Source organism: Hemicordylus capensis, chromosome 2 (genome assembly GCF_027244095.1).
Source record: "Hemicordylus capensis ecotype Gifberg chromosome 2, rHemCap1.1.pri, whole genome shotgun sequence".
Taxonomy (NCBI): domain Eukaryota; kingdom Metazoa; phylum Chordata; class Lepidosauria; order Squamata; family Cordylidae; genus Hemicordylus; species Hemicordylus capensis.
This window is the reverse complement of record NC_069658.1, coordinates 166,585,811-166,601,473: the sequence shown is the minus strand read 5'-3', so window position 1 is coordinate 166,601,473 and position 15,663 is coordinate 166,585,811. Positions and strand designations below refer to the sequence as shown.

General features: G+C 42.1%; 1 protein-coding gene across 6 annotated transcripts in view; it reads left to right on the top strand.

Moving 5' to 3' along the window:
- The first annotated feature begins 606 nt into the window (after nucleotides 1-606).
- Nucleotides 607-15,663, top strand: part of LOC128341832 (oxidized low-density lipoprotein receptor 1-like) — a 28,071-nt gene continuing 13,014 nt past the window's right edge. For all 6 annotated transcript variants that reach the window (XM_053288404.1, XM_053288405.1, XM_053288406.1 and 3 more), the window contains exons 1-6: nucleotides 607-764; nucleotides 6,839-6,959; nucleotides 9,953-10,051; nucleotides 11,529-11,678; nucleotides 11,926-12,077; nucleotides 13,577-13,689. In XM_053288404.1, coding sequence (XP_053144379.1) covers nucleotides 759-764; nucleotides 6,839-6,959; nucleotides 9,953-10,051; nucleotides 11,529-11,678; nucleotides 11,926-12,077; nucleotides 13,577-13,689 — 641 coding nt within the window. In that variant the 5' untranslated portion in view covers nucleotides 607-758. The remainder of the gene's footprint in view (nucleotides 765-6,838; nucleotides 6,960-9,952; nucleotides 10,052-11,528; nucleotides 11,679-11,925; nucleotides 12,078-13,576; nucleotides 13,690-15,663) is intronic.

Below are 15,663 nucleotides of genomic sequence, written 5' to 3'. Positions count from 1 at the left end.
CAAGTCATAGATTTCTGTTATTGGGTATACAGTAGCAACTAGAGAATACACACCCTGCACTCTGTGAATTCTGCAACAAAATACTGTGTTCAAAATACATGAATGCTTAATCCATGTTTTGAACAAAGGGACTCAAACTTGGTGAGTTTAAAGAATAATATAATAATACAAGCCCTATAATATAATAATATATAATATGAAAATAAAGACTAATATAAGCATTATTCAGACATCATGTTGTACACGCATACAGATATATGTACATATAACATGTGTGTTCAAAAGTGAACCTGGGTACAGGCCCTCTCAAATGCAGGGTACAGAATGCAGGTGTAAAGTATTATGTGCATTGAACCTAACCTGTTAATAATTGTATGAGCACAGGGGCGTCACTATGGGCAAAGGGAGACAGTCGTCTGCCCCCCCCCGGAGACATGTCACATGACTCCCCATTGCCCAGCCTCAAGGCCCCTCACTCAGCCAGTTCCCCTTCGCCTGTTTGTCCTCTTTCCAGTTTGCCCTCCTCGCCCCAATCCAAGAAGCCTGCAAGCTGCTGAGCTCCTTCTCTCCCCACCTCTCAGCTGATTGGCAAGTGGGCGGGGCTTCTAGAGAGGCCTCCGTGGAGGCCTCCCTGAAGCCTGAACTCGAGTAGGCCAGCAGGCAGCAAGGAAGGAAGGAAGGAAGGAGGCAGGCAGGCAGGCAGACAGAGTTTTCTGCAGACCCTCTGCCCAGGCCAGCCCGCCCAGCCTTTTCCAGTAATGGAGGTAGAATGTGTTTTTTTTAAAAAATATAGAATGTCCTTTTTGTGGTTACCCCCATATATATATATATATATATATATATATATATATATATATATATATGGATCTCCTTGCTTGCTTGCTGTAGGGCTTTGATAGTGGGAGGGAGAAACTGAGAAGTCTCTGAATATTTAATTTGAAACAGATCGGAAAATTTGCTGCCTTAAAAAAAAAAAACTATCTAAAAAGTCCTATAAGTGGATTGTTTCATGGCAGAAAATTACAAAAACTTCTGGAACAAACAATATTATATTCATTCATTCATTCATTCATAAATGTACTTATGTTCAAGTTGTTCTGCAACCCAGACAGAGGCGTATCTAGGGGAAATAGCGCCTAGGGCAAGCACTGAAATTGCGCCCCCAGACCAAACATCTGACACCCATCTTTCAGATAACTTTACCATAATATCAGCTGAAAAATACAAGTCAAGCTCGTTAATCTTTTAATATTTCAAAAACTATTTAGCAGTGGATGTAGCCAGACCAAAAATACAAGAAAACTACAAATTTCAGTATGCTAGGGTTCATGAAATACCCAAATACTATGTGGAGGTGTACTTGGAAAACTAAACAGAAGTGCCTGTCTAATTCTCTATGCATTGTAGCATCACTATTATGTAAGTTGTAAAAATAAATGGAGAATTTGACTTTTCTCAGATACTCTGAAAATAATTAAAGGCTATGCAGAGTAAACTGTGCCACTGCTTGGAATATATTCTAGTATTTCAGAAAGACAGTTAAAATGAAAGAAAGGAAGGAAGAAAGAAACTCCCAGTGGGCCTTAATAGTAAGGATTTCACACTGATTCAAAGACAAACTCATGATTAATAGCCATATTATTAAGACATCACATTTAACTCACTTATCACAAGAAGCAAAGTAAGAGCAAATGAATACAATCCTAGCTCATAAGCTTCAGCTCAGTATTCACAAGCCCTGATTCTCTGTACATGGTGCCAGGGGCGTAACTACAATAGGGCAAGGGGAGACAGTTGTCTGGGGGCCCACTGCCTTGAGGCCCCCCCAGAAGCAAGTCACATGACTGACTCCCCCAGCCACGCACCTGCCCGGGCTTCCTTCAGTTGTATTCATCCTCTAAAATTGATGTGAGTGTTAAGACCTGGAGCTATCAGAACAGCATGTCTTTCTCTAGTAACATTAAATAACTTGCATCATCCACAATTTACAAAAGCCTTTTAAAAATAATTTAGGATGATGTTCTATTGTGGCACATAGGAGATATAGATATAGATATAGATATAGATATAGATAGATATAGATATAAAACTATGCTTTTTGTTACCACTATTCAGTCTCATTTAAGATTTCTTTACTTCATGAGCTGAGCTTCAGTGGGGGGGGGCATTTTCAGATCTTGTCTCTGGGCCCACTCCAACCTTGCTACACCACTGCATAGTGCCAATCTGAAAATGTGTACAGTGACTAAAGGCCATGGGGGGGTCTGCAAAGTTTCCCCCTCCCCTTGCTGGCCTCTAGGGCCTCACAGGGACCATTTGAGCATGTGTGGTGGCCATTTTGTTTTTGGTGGCAATTTTAAAAAATTCTTTAATTTTAGAAAATGGCACCCCTCTTCAAGTGTTGCCCAGGGCACATGCCCTGCCTGCCCTACCTTAGATACGCCCCTGAACCCAGAAGGTCTGAGTGAGAACTGTGCAGCATGTGCTGTGCTTTTATTTTATTTAATTTTTCTTTAGAAATGCTAAGCTGGTTGGACATGTCCAAAAACCTCACTCACACTATTTACACTGTATGTCATCAGTCAGTATGATTCTGTAATGCTATGAAATGTTAAGGAGGCCCTGCACATGCTGATTTGCCCCCCAGCCCCACACCCCACTAGGGATGACCCTGCTTCTGAGCACCTGCAGAGAGTGGTTTTTATCTCAGTACAGTGAGAGACCACAACCAGCCTGCCCTACTTCCACATTGGGGAGCATGGAGAATGACTTTTAGGACAGACTAGGGTGTAACTTCAGGAGCTCCTTGAGCCCTGGCATGTCGCATCCATCTTAAAATTTTACCAAGAAGAGGTAGATTCCTCATTCTCCCCCCCCACCCCATCTCTTTTTCTCCTGAGGAATGGTGCTCATTTTTGCTCTTCTCTACTTCTCCCCACCTACCTTCCTTGCTTCAGTGGGATTTACTGATCTCCTATAGGGAGCAAAATATGCTGGAAGCACAAATTAGTTTGGTTGTTTTACATCCCTGAGCATGTTCATCTCAGACAGTTGAATGCAATGGAGTTTATTTTTAAGTAGAGATGCTTTCCTTGCTAGTAAGTCCTTTAGATTTCAATGAAATGTACTTCCAGCTAAATGTGGTTAGATTTGCTGCCTGAGGCTGCAATTCTCCACACACTTACGTGGGACTTTTTCACACAGCAGGCTTTACTGCAAATTTACTGGGAGGCTTGACTGCAAAATTGAAGTTGTCCCTAAGAACCAATGCAAAATAGTGTTGTGGTTTTTTACTCTGGATATAAATCAGGCTACACTCTAACGAGCAGTGAAAAACCTGTATTGCGTGTGAACTGCTCCCCAATAACTCGCAGGGACTTCAGGATAAATCTGGCCAACATGTGAATGCAGCACCTCCATTCCAGAGGAATGCCTCATGTGAAAAACCTCCTGGAATCAAACTTTACTGAATTTGTTCAAAATTCTGAGAAAACATACATAGAGAAATTTCTCAGAAATTCTGAGAAAACTCACACTGCATGGTTGAAAGTCTCCTTTGCTAATCTGCAGCGAGGGGGCCATTTTAACAATTAGTGTTTCTAGTGTGTTCTAGGCATTTAAAGTAGCACAAATATATAGTATTCAATGTATATCACTATATATTGTGAAGTGTGCATGTGTGTATTCAGTGAAATGTATTTCCAGGCAGTATACTGATTTTGAAATATCAGACTTAAATCCTTGGGGGCCTGAGGTGTGCGGAGGCCCTGGACTTTGAAGGGGGGGACATTTTAAAATCTCATCTCTGGGCCCAATCCAACCTTGCTACACCCCTGTACGTGCATATGCTGTGCACTGTATTTGGAGCATGTGTAGAGCAGCCATTCAAATGAACAGCCTCCCCACCCCACCCCTGTGATGAAGGGACATACTGGGAAGACATCAGGACCTCTGTGGGGGACATCCCAAAATGTTCTTGGCATCTCTTCTTCCTAATCACATGGGCAGTACTTTCTAAAATTTCTACTTTATATTCCACTCTTCCACCAAAGAGCCCAGAGGATATATTCATCCTCACAACAACCCTGTGAAGTAAGTAAGTAAGATTGAGAGATAAGCAACTGCCCCAGAGACACCCAGTAAGTTTCGTGGCTGAACAGGGATTTGAACTTGGGTCTGCCCAGTCCTAGTCCAATGCTGTAACCAATACACCACACTGGCTCATTCTTATCATCCTTAATAGCCCTCTGAGAGCAGGCTTAAGAATAAACATGATGTCAGGACATTATTTTCTCTCTTTTCTTTGGGGTTCTTCACACGATTACTTTTCTGTAAGTTTGGCAAAAAACTGAGTTCGCTGCTTCCCACATGCTCCTGCAAAGCATGTCATGTGAATTGGGGGTGGGGGGAATCTCCTGACATGAAACCAAGATCAACAAGCTGACTTCAGATTACAGATTTCAGCTTCATGTCAGATTGGCATGTTGCCAACCAGAGATCACTGAAAAATACTGAGTTACGTAAGAACATAAGAATAACCCTGCTGGATCAGGCTCAAGACCCATCTAGTCAGGCATTCTGTTTCCCACAGTGGCCCACCAGATGCCTCCAAGAAGCCCACAGGCAGGAGGTGTGGGCTTTCCCCCTCTCCTGCCATTGCTCTCCTGCAATTGTTATTTAGCGGCATCAAGCCTCTGAGCCTGGAGGTGTCCTATAGCCACCAGACTCGTAGCCATTGATAGACCTGTCCTCCATTAGCTAAGCTCCTTTTAAAGCCATCCAAGCCAGTGGCCATCACCACATCCTGTGGCAGAGAATTCCATAAGTTAATTATGAGCTGTGTGAAGAAGTATTTCCTTTTGTCAGTCCTACATTTCCTGACCTTCGGTTTCATGGGATGACCCCTGGTTCTAGTGTTGTGAGAGAGGGAGAAATATTTCTTTCTGTCCACTTTCTCTATGCCATGCATAATTTTATACATCTCTACCATTTCTCCCTGTAGTGGCCTCTTTTTCAAACTAAAGAGCCCCAGATGCCACGTTGCAGCCTGGCAATACTCAGAAAGGTTTGAATGCTTCACAAAAGTGTATGCCATGCAGTTGTAAAAGAGTGAGGCATAAATGGAATCCAGGTCTAAAACATTCTGATCTTAAAAACATAAGAAGAGCCCTGCTGCACTGGATCAAGCCAAAGGTCCACCTGATCCAACATCCTGTTTCCCAGATACCCAGATATGTCCTGGACATATCATTCCCTTCACAGCAATTAGTATTCAGAGGGATCTAGATGCAACATATAGCCATCATGACCAGTAGTCATTGATAGACTAGTCCTCTGTTAATCTGCCTATTTTTCTTTTAAGGCCATCTAGGTTAGTGGCCATCACTATATACAAATATGTATACAACAGATATTTATATACTGCTTTTCAACATAAGTTCCCAAAGTGGTTTACATAGATATAAATGAATGAATGAATGAATGAATGAATAAAATGGCTTTCAGTCCCCAAAAGGCTCACAATCTAAAAAAGAAACATAAGATAGACACCAGCATCAGACACTAGATGGATGCTCTGCTGGGGATGGATAGGGCCAGTTGCTCTCACTCCCTGCAAAATAAAGAGAATCACCACTTTAAAAAGGTGCCTCTTTGCTCTGTTAGCGGGGGTAGTGAATTCCACATTATTATGTATATATTGTGATAGTGAATTCCACAGATTAATTATGTGCTTTTGTCCATTCAAAGCTCCTGACAATCAGTTTCATGGGATAGCCCTGGTTCTAGTGTTTGGGAAAGGCAGAAAATCTTCGCTGTCTCCACAGCAAGCATAATTTTATAAACCTCTATCATATCCCCCTTAGCTGCCTTCTTTCTAAATGAAAAAGCTCTTGATATGTTAACTCTTCCTCATAGGGATATTACTTCCAGCGCCCTATCATTTCCAGTGATCTTTTCTGAACCAGTTCTGGTGACCAGAACTGTACACAGTATTCCAAGTGTAACTGCAACATAGATTTCTATAAGGGCATTATAATATCAGCAGTTTTATTTTAAATTTCTTTTCCCTAGCATGCATTTTGCCTCTTTCACTGCTCAATGTTTTCATTGAGCTGTCCACCACAACCCTCTTTCTCCTGGTTAAGAACAGAACAGAACAGAACTTTATTATGGTCATAGACCAATATACAAAGAAATACAAACAATGCATCATGTAAATAAAATAAAAAGAGAGAAGAGAGAAATGTATAAACTACTTATGATCTTTAGCATTGCTAAAGATCAGATTGAGTTTTGCAGATTATAAAAAAAAACCTGGCCACTATATTAATATTTTTTTCATCTGGGTTAAGTAATAAAAACTGTTCTGCTCTCCTGGTTAATTATCACCAGATAAGACCCATCAGTATGTTTGTGATACTGGGATTTTTTGCCCCAATGTGAAATACTTTAAATTTAGCTATGTACTAACTTACTTTTATTTATATTTACTTACTTATCTTTTTTGTGCCAAATTCAGCAAAATTACTGTCACTCTACTTGATCTCCACACACCCTTCCTTGCATCCCCTATATTTAGCTTCCCTGTATTTCTGCCTTGAGGTTGAGGGGAAGGGGAGTGAACATTTGCCATATTAATCATTTTCAAAACCCTCCTTTAATTTTGAAGAATGCAACTTCTCCCTTCACTCCAAACTGCCTTTGTCCAGATTTTCTGAGAAGATAAGGATGTGTCAGTCAAGTCAAAAATTCCTGACTTCTGTGTGTCTGTGTGCCTGCATGCACATCACTCTCTTATGACTAAAGCCCATGTCTGGCTGCATTCCCCTCTGTATAGATTAGCCTCATTTGCTTTGAAATCCTGAAAGAAATGGCTGAAGAAGTGACCTATGCTGACCTGAAGTTCATTACACTGGAGCAGACTAAGAAGCAGGAGCTCCAGAAAGCCAAAAGCAAAGGTAATGTGCAAATAAATAAGTTAGTATATCTAAGCTCACAGGTCTGTTTTCACATATGGAGGGTGATCATGGGCCAGAAAAGAGAAAATAAAATAGAAATGATGATCAAGTAGCTTGGGGGACTAATTAATTAATTATCAGGACTAATTAAAAGAGCTCAATTGGTTTTTTTTATCCCATCCCATGGAAGCAAAGTGGAATTGGAAAGTGATTGTATTACCCTCTGCATGTTCAACTTTAACCCCTGCTAACTTGGCAATGAGGCACCTTTTAATGTGGTGATTCTCTTTATTTAGCAGGGGGAGAGCAACTGGCCCTATCCACCCCCAGCACAGTACCTCCAGTGACTGTTGCTGGTATCTATCTTGTGTTTCTTTTTAGATAGTGAGCCCTTTGGGGACAGGGATCCATCTTATTTATTTATTTATTACTTCTCTGTGTAAACCGCCCTGAACCATTTTTGAAAGGGTGGTATAGAAATTGAATAAATAAATAAATAAATAAATAAATAATGTACATTTAGTAAAGAAGGTCATTTTTATTTTCTTCAAAGAAAACAGTGATGGACAATTTTATGTGGAATAAAACAAAATGGCTCTGATTCAACACAACCAGTTTTGTTGAACACAAATAGTTTTGCTGAACACAACAGCCATGACAGATTGTGCGTAGATCTGTACAAGTCTCTGGAATCCCAAAAATCAGCTGGCTGCAGGAAGAGGAGGAGGGGAGAGAGACTCTCCTGCTCCCAAACAGCTGATAAATAGGATTCCTGCTTTTCAAAATGAACTATGTGAACACTGTCCGGGCTGCTCATCCATGGTATGCTGAATTCTCCAGCTAGGAATACATGTGTGGCAACCTACATCCTCAAGCATATAGCCCCTAGGATGGATTGGGGTGTGCAAATATAATAAGAGAATATTTAGAACATAAACCTTCAATAAGGTATATGCTTTGTTGTCCTGAAATATAGTCTGTCCTCCCAAAGTATTATTGCTCAAGTGAGTTAAATTTTATTGAGTAAATTTGAGAAAAGGGGATCACCCCTAAATTCTTAGCTCAAGCAAGTGATGGAGAACTAAATGGCTTTTTCTTTCTCTTCTCAAACAATTTCATGACTGTAGGTTTTGGCCACAATCCAACAGCTCTAGATGCAATGGCTGACATTCAGACTAACACTGCACTAGTGCAAACATATTGTGCAAGTGCAAGGTTATTGCACTAACTAATTCTGTAGGTTGGGAGCTTTTGTTAGGAACATAGGAAGCAGTTTTATACCAAGTCAGACCATTGGTCCATCTAGCTCAGTACTGTGTACACAGACTGGCAGCGGCTTCTCCAGCAGCTTCTCCTGCAGCAGGAGTCTCTCTCAGCCCTAACTTGGAGATGCCAGGAGGGAACTTGGAACCTTCTCCCTGCAAGCATGCAGATGCTCTTCCCAGAATGGCCCCATCCCCTAAGGGAAATATCTTACAATGCTCACACACATAGTCTCCCATTCAGTTGTAAACCAGAGTGGACCCTGCTTAGCAAAAGGGACCATTCATGCTTGCAACCACAAGACCAGCTTTCCTGGATTGTCCCAGATTAGCGATGAACCAGTGCAACAAGATGTGCTTTCAGAACCTGTGGTGTACCTCTTGCTAGATAGATGGTGGGGGGGGGCACCGAACTGATGAAAACCTACAGTATTTATTTTTATTAAACACAAAATTAAGTTTCAGCACAGCATCCACCTCTTGACATACATACTATAGTCATTTGTCCCATTAGCTTCCTATACTCTTACATGAGTTCTTAACTTGCATTTTAAGGGTTCATGGCTACCCGTTCTTCTCATACTCATGTGCCTCCATCATTTTTTAATATTTCTTAATTTTACTCTGTCTCCTATAATGGTGATTTTTTTTTACTTATGAAATTTTTACTTTATGTATTCCATCCTTTTAAAATTCATTTTGCAGTCCCCTGAAGAAGAGGTCTTATTGCTTCGAAATGCATTGGGACTTGTTTCGTTCAATAAACAGTTCTGCACTATTCTTTCTCTGCTCTTGAGCGTCTTGCTGTGAAACCTTTTCCTCGGCTCATCTATGTCGCCAGGGAATGATGCAAAGCTGTCTGTTATCCTTGTTGCACAAGTGCAATGCTTGCACAAGTGAATCAAATGCTTAGCAACTTTGAGCATCTGCTGCTCAACTATATGACCTTCTTGTGTGGATGCAGCTCTGTTCATTGCACTAGCAATGAACTAGCATTAGTCTGGATGTTAGCCATTGATTTCAACACAGCTAGCAGAAAATTGGATGGTGGCTGCAGTTCAGAAAGACATTCCAGACCAATTGCAATTCAGTATAAGGTGGGATGACTAAACTGATCGGGGTAAAGAGTTGCGAAACGCTAAGCACACAGAACAAAAATACAAAATAAATATATTAAGGCAAAACTGATGAGAATCTTTGATTCAAAATTATAGTCCCAGATTTTTCTTTCATCTTTGAAAGAAAGATGAAGTGATATATCTTACTCTGCTACTGCCATCTGCTCTCAAGAAATATATTTCCAGTGTAACATGGAGCAAAAATCTTTAAAGTAATAATAATTTTAAAAAATCAGTTCATAGAACTGTATCATAAATAGATAGCTCAGTTATGGCCAAGGCAAAGAAACTGACTCATTCAACCTATTCTTTTTGCCCATTTGAGGGGAAACCGGCATTTCCTATGCCATCAGGAGCTTGCCATAATTCTGAATATATAAAAAAGAACTAACTCTCTCTCTCTCTCTCTCTCTCTCTCTCTCTCTCTCTCTCTCTCTCTCTCTCTCTCTCTCATACACACATGTACTGTATCTATATAAATGTCATAATGTCCTCCTATCTGTAAATCTCTAGATCTTTTTATTTATACACACACACGTGTGCGTGGGGCAGGTGATTTACAAGAAGGAGGGCATTTATTTTAATCTGATTCTTCTTCCTTCCTTTCACTCAGCATCTCCCTTAGTGTCCCACTACTGGCGACCTGCAGCAGTGATTGCTGGGATCTTTTGTCTGGGCCTGGTGGGAGCAGCAGGAATTCTGAGTTTCAAGGGTATGCAACAGCAGAGCCACTGTGCAATTTTTTTTCCACTGTCCAATTTACTGTACTGTATATTTCTGTTTCTCCTAGAGTCTAGTTGTATCTTTTACACAGTTATATTTTGATTCTGGTCTCAGTTAAGACTTTGAAATGGGAACATCACTACAGATGCTTGTTGATTTGATGATGTTTATAGCATTGGTTGCAATCCTGAGCAGAGTTGGGTGAGCATTAGAACCCTGGGGCCTCCTCCATTCCAAGCCTGCCAGGAACCTTCCATCAGGAGCATCTTGGAAACCACCAAGATGGACTAGACGTTAAGAGGGAATCCTAGATGTTAAGAGGAAAGAGTGGAAGGAAAAGACTTGAGGATGCAGTGTCCACCTTCTTGTTTGCCATTTATTTTTTCCTCATAAAACTGCATAAATTAAATTGCGGGGGGGGGGGTCACAAATGTCTCTGAGCCACCAGGGTGTGCCTACAGGGCCCCTCGTCCCCTCCAGGGTACCCCCTCATATACAGCTGGTGAATGAACCACTCACCAGCTGGGAGAAGGCAAGTGGCAGTTCTGTGTTCTGAAGCTGGCCACACCCCCTGCATCAATGCCAGCACAGGGGGAAAAGGCCAGCATTGGGGCATCCATATGCCACATTTGCCCACCCCTGTCCCAGTTGCCAAGCAGTTCCTTGACTCCCTCGGAGTTTCAGAGAGAAGATAAGCACTCAGCCAGTGAAATAATCTCTCACCAACTGGAAGAGAGAGAGGTGGTGCATGTGTGCCCCAATGCCAGCTTCTCCCCTGGCATCAGTGTGCTTCTGAAGTTGATGCAGGGGGCATGGTGACAAGCACTGGAGCATGCACATGCCGTCTGTCCTGTTCCAGAGGTAAATAGTGACTAGAGGAAGGTGCTAGGGCATCAGGACGCCACGGCCAACCTTCTTACGTCTCTGCCTCAACACACAACACTAAAAGCTCCATGTTCAGAGGTGGTGGTCTAAATACCTGATCCTAGGGACAAACGGGAGGATTGTTGCCCCCTATGCCCTTCATGTGGCTTTCCCATCATGTGGTGGGTAGCTACAGTTGGAAGCACAATGCTAGATTAGACAGCTCATCAGCTGCTGTGTGTTCTATGTGTTCCGTGTGGTTATGTTATCAAATGTGTGGAAGTGTAAAACGACAACTGAATAAAGGCCATTTGCCAAGTGGTAACAAAGAGGCAAGAGCACTGGGGCAGTTGCTGGGACATCCTCTCATGTCATTGCTAGTGCTGACTGAGCATCACTAAGTTGGCCAGGCCATGGCCAACCTAGTGATGTTAGGAGCAGCTGGGATGTGCTCCTGTATGATTGCAAAACTCAGGAATCTCTCCTCCCCTCCTTCCTGATGCATTCACTGATTGTGACAAGGCCACAATATAATAGAAGGTCTTAATAACAATATGAATACTAATAATATGGAAAAGTCCATTCTATTTTTTTGGTTGAAGTTATGCAGGCATCCCATACAGCAATCAGTCAGAATGAAAACCTGACCATTCAGAAGGAGATAATGGAAATTCTACTCATGAAGCTGAATATACTGCAAGCCCAGAATTTAAACCTTTCTGAGACTGTGCAACAACTGTCAAACTACAGAGGTAAAACAATAAGGGCTGGAGTTCAGAATTTTACTAAGTAAAATTATTATACGAGGGGAAATCGAATAACTAACTAACTAACTAAGTTATTGTTTGAGCAGCACTGCCCTCTAGAGGTCCCTCTATGTTTTGGGTTTTTGTATTTTTGTTTGGGTGTTTAGAGTGATAGCTTTATAAAACAAAATGAAATATTTATCAATTTATTAAAATATTTTTAAAATCCATTTTCATTTCATTTTTTTTAAAGGCCATCACTGCAGCCCATGCCCAGAGAGGTGGTTACAGCGTGGAAAAAACTGCTACTTCTTTTCCTCCAAGTGGAACTCCTGGGAAGAAAGCAAAGCTCAGTGTGCTTCCCTTAACTCCAGACTTCTTAAAATAGAGAGTAAAGATGAGCTGGTAAATACTATGGTTATTAAGACCTTCTATTATAATTCCTGATAATTTGGGACATTTCTGTTATTTGTTGTGATGTGAGACATATCAAAAATATACCTGCCAACTGCCTCTTTTCTCCTGGGATAGCTTTTTTTTGGTTTTTGTTTTGGTTTTTGTTTTGGTTCCCAGTCCCACAGGGAGACCTACAAAAAGGAGAGGCATCCTTCCCCCTCCGGCTCTGTCTGCCAAAGTCCCACAAGAGTCTGAAGAGTCCACAGCCCAGATCTTCCTACCAAGCGGGGCGTGGAGTGTAGTGGTGGCCAGATCTGGCTTTATGAAACGCCTGCCCATGAGGTGTGCTGCATCTGAGCGTGCGAAGACTCTGAGAGGGAAAGAGTTGTTACTTGGTTTCTTCAGTTTTCTGGGCCCAATTTCTTTTGAGAGTATACTGATCTTGCTTTTCAGAGCTATTTCTCCTATATTCCCTGCAGAATAGGGTCTGATTTCATATGAGAAAGCATTTGCTTTTCAAAGCTATAATTCTCAAGTTTATATTATTGTCTGCAGACCCTAGCCCAAGAAGACATGGACAACAATGTATTGGGTATAACGGGCCACAACTTTATTAATCAAATTAATTTGAGTTAACGGACTGTAGGAGGGTAAAAACTCTACCCCCCAGAGAGTGTGGGCCTATTAAAGACCGGGTTCAGGCTTCATAGCCCTTGCCCATGCCTTACGTGGGCAACACACCCTGACTCAGAGAAGAAGCAGGTATGAACCTGCTCCTTTCCCCTCATGGTCAACCCCACCGGAGTATGGACAACTTCTAGGCCTTCACATCTCCCAGACTGCTCAGTCCTAGGATTTGTGAAGTCCTGAAGCAGGTTTCATGGCAAATCAAAATCCCTGGGCTGCCACAACCACAAAGGAGTGATTGACCCATCTACCCATTTAACTGTCCAAGGGTGCTCACCAATATTACAACCCGCTTTGCTTACCACCCAGCCCGCCCTGTCCCTGCCAAGCTGTGACCTAACTGACTACCAGACCAGGATAGCTGAACGGAGTAGGTGAAAAAAAACCCCAACAAGGCCAATGCGTTAGAAGCCAAAAATTCCTACTTGGCCCCCAGAAGGATGACCAGCTGAAATTCCATTCTGCCCCTGGGGCAGGAGGGCGGGGAAAACCCTGAGACTGAACATTTGGGCGGGATGCTGCAGTAACAGACAAGCTAACCCCGCCCATAGATGTCCTACGGCCAATAGGAGGCCTTCTAGGGCACTTCAACTGCAGGGCTAGGACAAATAACCCTCCCCTCAGCACAAGGCATTAGCCCTACAGGGTCTGATTTCATGAGAGAGAGCACAGACATTGCTTCAGAACTATTCCTTCAGTTTATATTGTAATTCCTACAGAATAGGGACTGGTTTCAGAGAGCAGGCCTGTGTCTATCCATCACTTCCCCCCCACCCCCAAATGAAGTATGATTTGAATTTTTTCATTGCATTTCCATTCAGGAGTTCATACTTGAGTCAGCACAGTCCTATAGTTCTTTCTGGATTGGCTTATTCCGCAGCAGAGCTGGTGAGCCTTGGCTGTGGGAGGACAATAGCACCTTCTCTACTGAACTGTAAGTCTTTCTGATTGAAAAAGCAATCTGAGCTGTTAGTGGCATTAATAATGTTGATCTGGCATGCCTTTGCTCCTATGAAGCACCATTAAATTTATTTTCCAATGCCCACATGCACATACCTATTGGGAAGTTCCCCTCCTTTCTTTAAAAATATCATTTAAAAAATCACCAATAGATAGGAGGCTTTGAGGCTGTTCTCTTGGGCAGCCTAACCTGAGCTAGGAATGCCCAGCCCAGGTTAGGCTGCGCATAAGAACTGCCGGGATCTGTGTGGATCCTAGCAGCACCTTGGTGGCAAACTCGCCAAAGAAGCCCACCAGTTAGCCAGGATTAAGGGCACGCTCATGCACTTAACCATGTCTAACTACTCATGTGTCAGCACCAGCGGCTTTCAACTGGCGCTGAGACACTGCAGGGCTCCCAGCCAGTGCCAGAGGGATCAAAAAATGCACTGTGCACTGGCATGGTGCATTGTGGGGTTTCTAGGGGCCAGGACAATGCATCCTGACCCCTGCACTTCTGCGCTGGGCATGCAACCTATGTGCCCAGAGCCAGCAGCACGATTGTCTGCAGGGAACGTAAGCTCCTACAGCCTGCCCTCAAGCCCTCTCATGGGGTTGTGAACAAGGGCTCTTTGCCTAGGCTAATTTGTTGTTGAAGTGATGCAGTACTCTTCATGGGAGAAGGGGGGTTGCTTGCCTCCATTATCCTATTGCACATGTGCACCCTTTTAAGCATTTATTGATGAATATTTCATAGGCCAGATTGCCTGTGAATTTGAAATGCTTCACTTTGACCTGCAGTGCATTTGCGGCCTTTCTACTTGAGTTATGTGGCTAAGCCTTTAAAAAATAGGGTTCTTGCTCACAGGGAATGCCTGGGTGTTGTCCTCCATGAATTCTTCCTGTATAAATTCTATTGAAACAATCCTCTTATAATGAAGCGTTTATAAGAATCATCATCTATATGTAGATATTAGGCCTGTGTAAAGTTGGATCAAAAATGTTGGAAGTCATCCAAAATTTGCAAAATTGGTTAAAAAAATCCTGACATTTCCAGTCCAACATCAACTTTCCAATATTGGCTCAGAAATATCTGATATGATGTCTGAAAGTCAAAATTCGTGTCAGGAGTCATGTCAAGAGGTTGGAGGAACAAAATGGCAGAAGTCACCATTTTAAAACATTAAAAAAATTGGATTTCCACCCATGGAGGTGAATGGGGAATTGCGGGGGGGGGGGGGGATCACTTGCAGTAAGTATTTATTTATTATTTATTTTTCAAATTTGTGGGCACTTTACAAAAACATAAAACAGATTAAAAATGAAAAAAATAAAATAAAACCACAGTCCAGTTTAAAAGCTTGGGTGAAAAAATAAGTCTTTAGAGACTGTTAAAAAGTCGTCAGAGATGCGGAGGCCCTTATCTCAGCAAGGAGCACATTCCAGAGTCTTGGGGCAGCAACAAAGAAGGCCTGTCCTTGTGTAAACAACAACAACAACAACAACATTTATATAGCGCTTTTCAACAAAGGTTTCCAAAGTGGTTTACATAGAGAAATAATAAATAAATAAAATGGATCCCTGTCCCCTAAGGGCTCACAATCTAAAAAGAAACATAAGATAGACTGGAGGGGTACTGTGCTGAGGGTGGATAGGGTCAGTTGCTCTCCACCTGCTAAATAAAGAGAATCACCACATTAAAAAGGTGCCTTTTTGCCCAGTTAGCAGGGAGTTAGCTACTGGTCCTCCATGCTCATGGCAGACGAACTTCTCCAGATGATCTCAATGGGCAGTGCAGCTCATGGTGAAGCCCCATGTGGTGTGAAAGTACTTGAATGTTTCTGTTTTTGTGTTTAGAAATAATTTCTTACTTTCCCTTCTAGCCAGTAAGGGATTAAAAGGTGTGAAGTCGTCATCAACCCTTTTAAAAGATCTGCCTTTCCTGCAATAGGAAAGAAAAAAATTAATA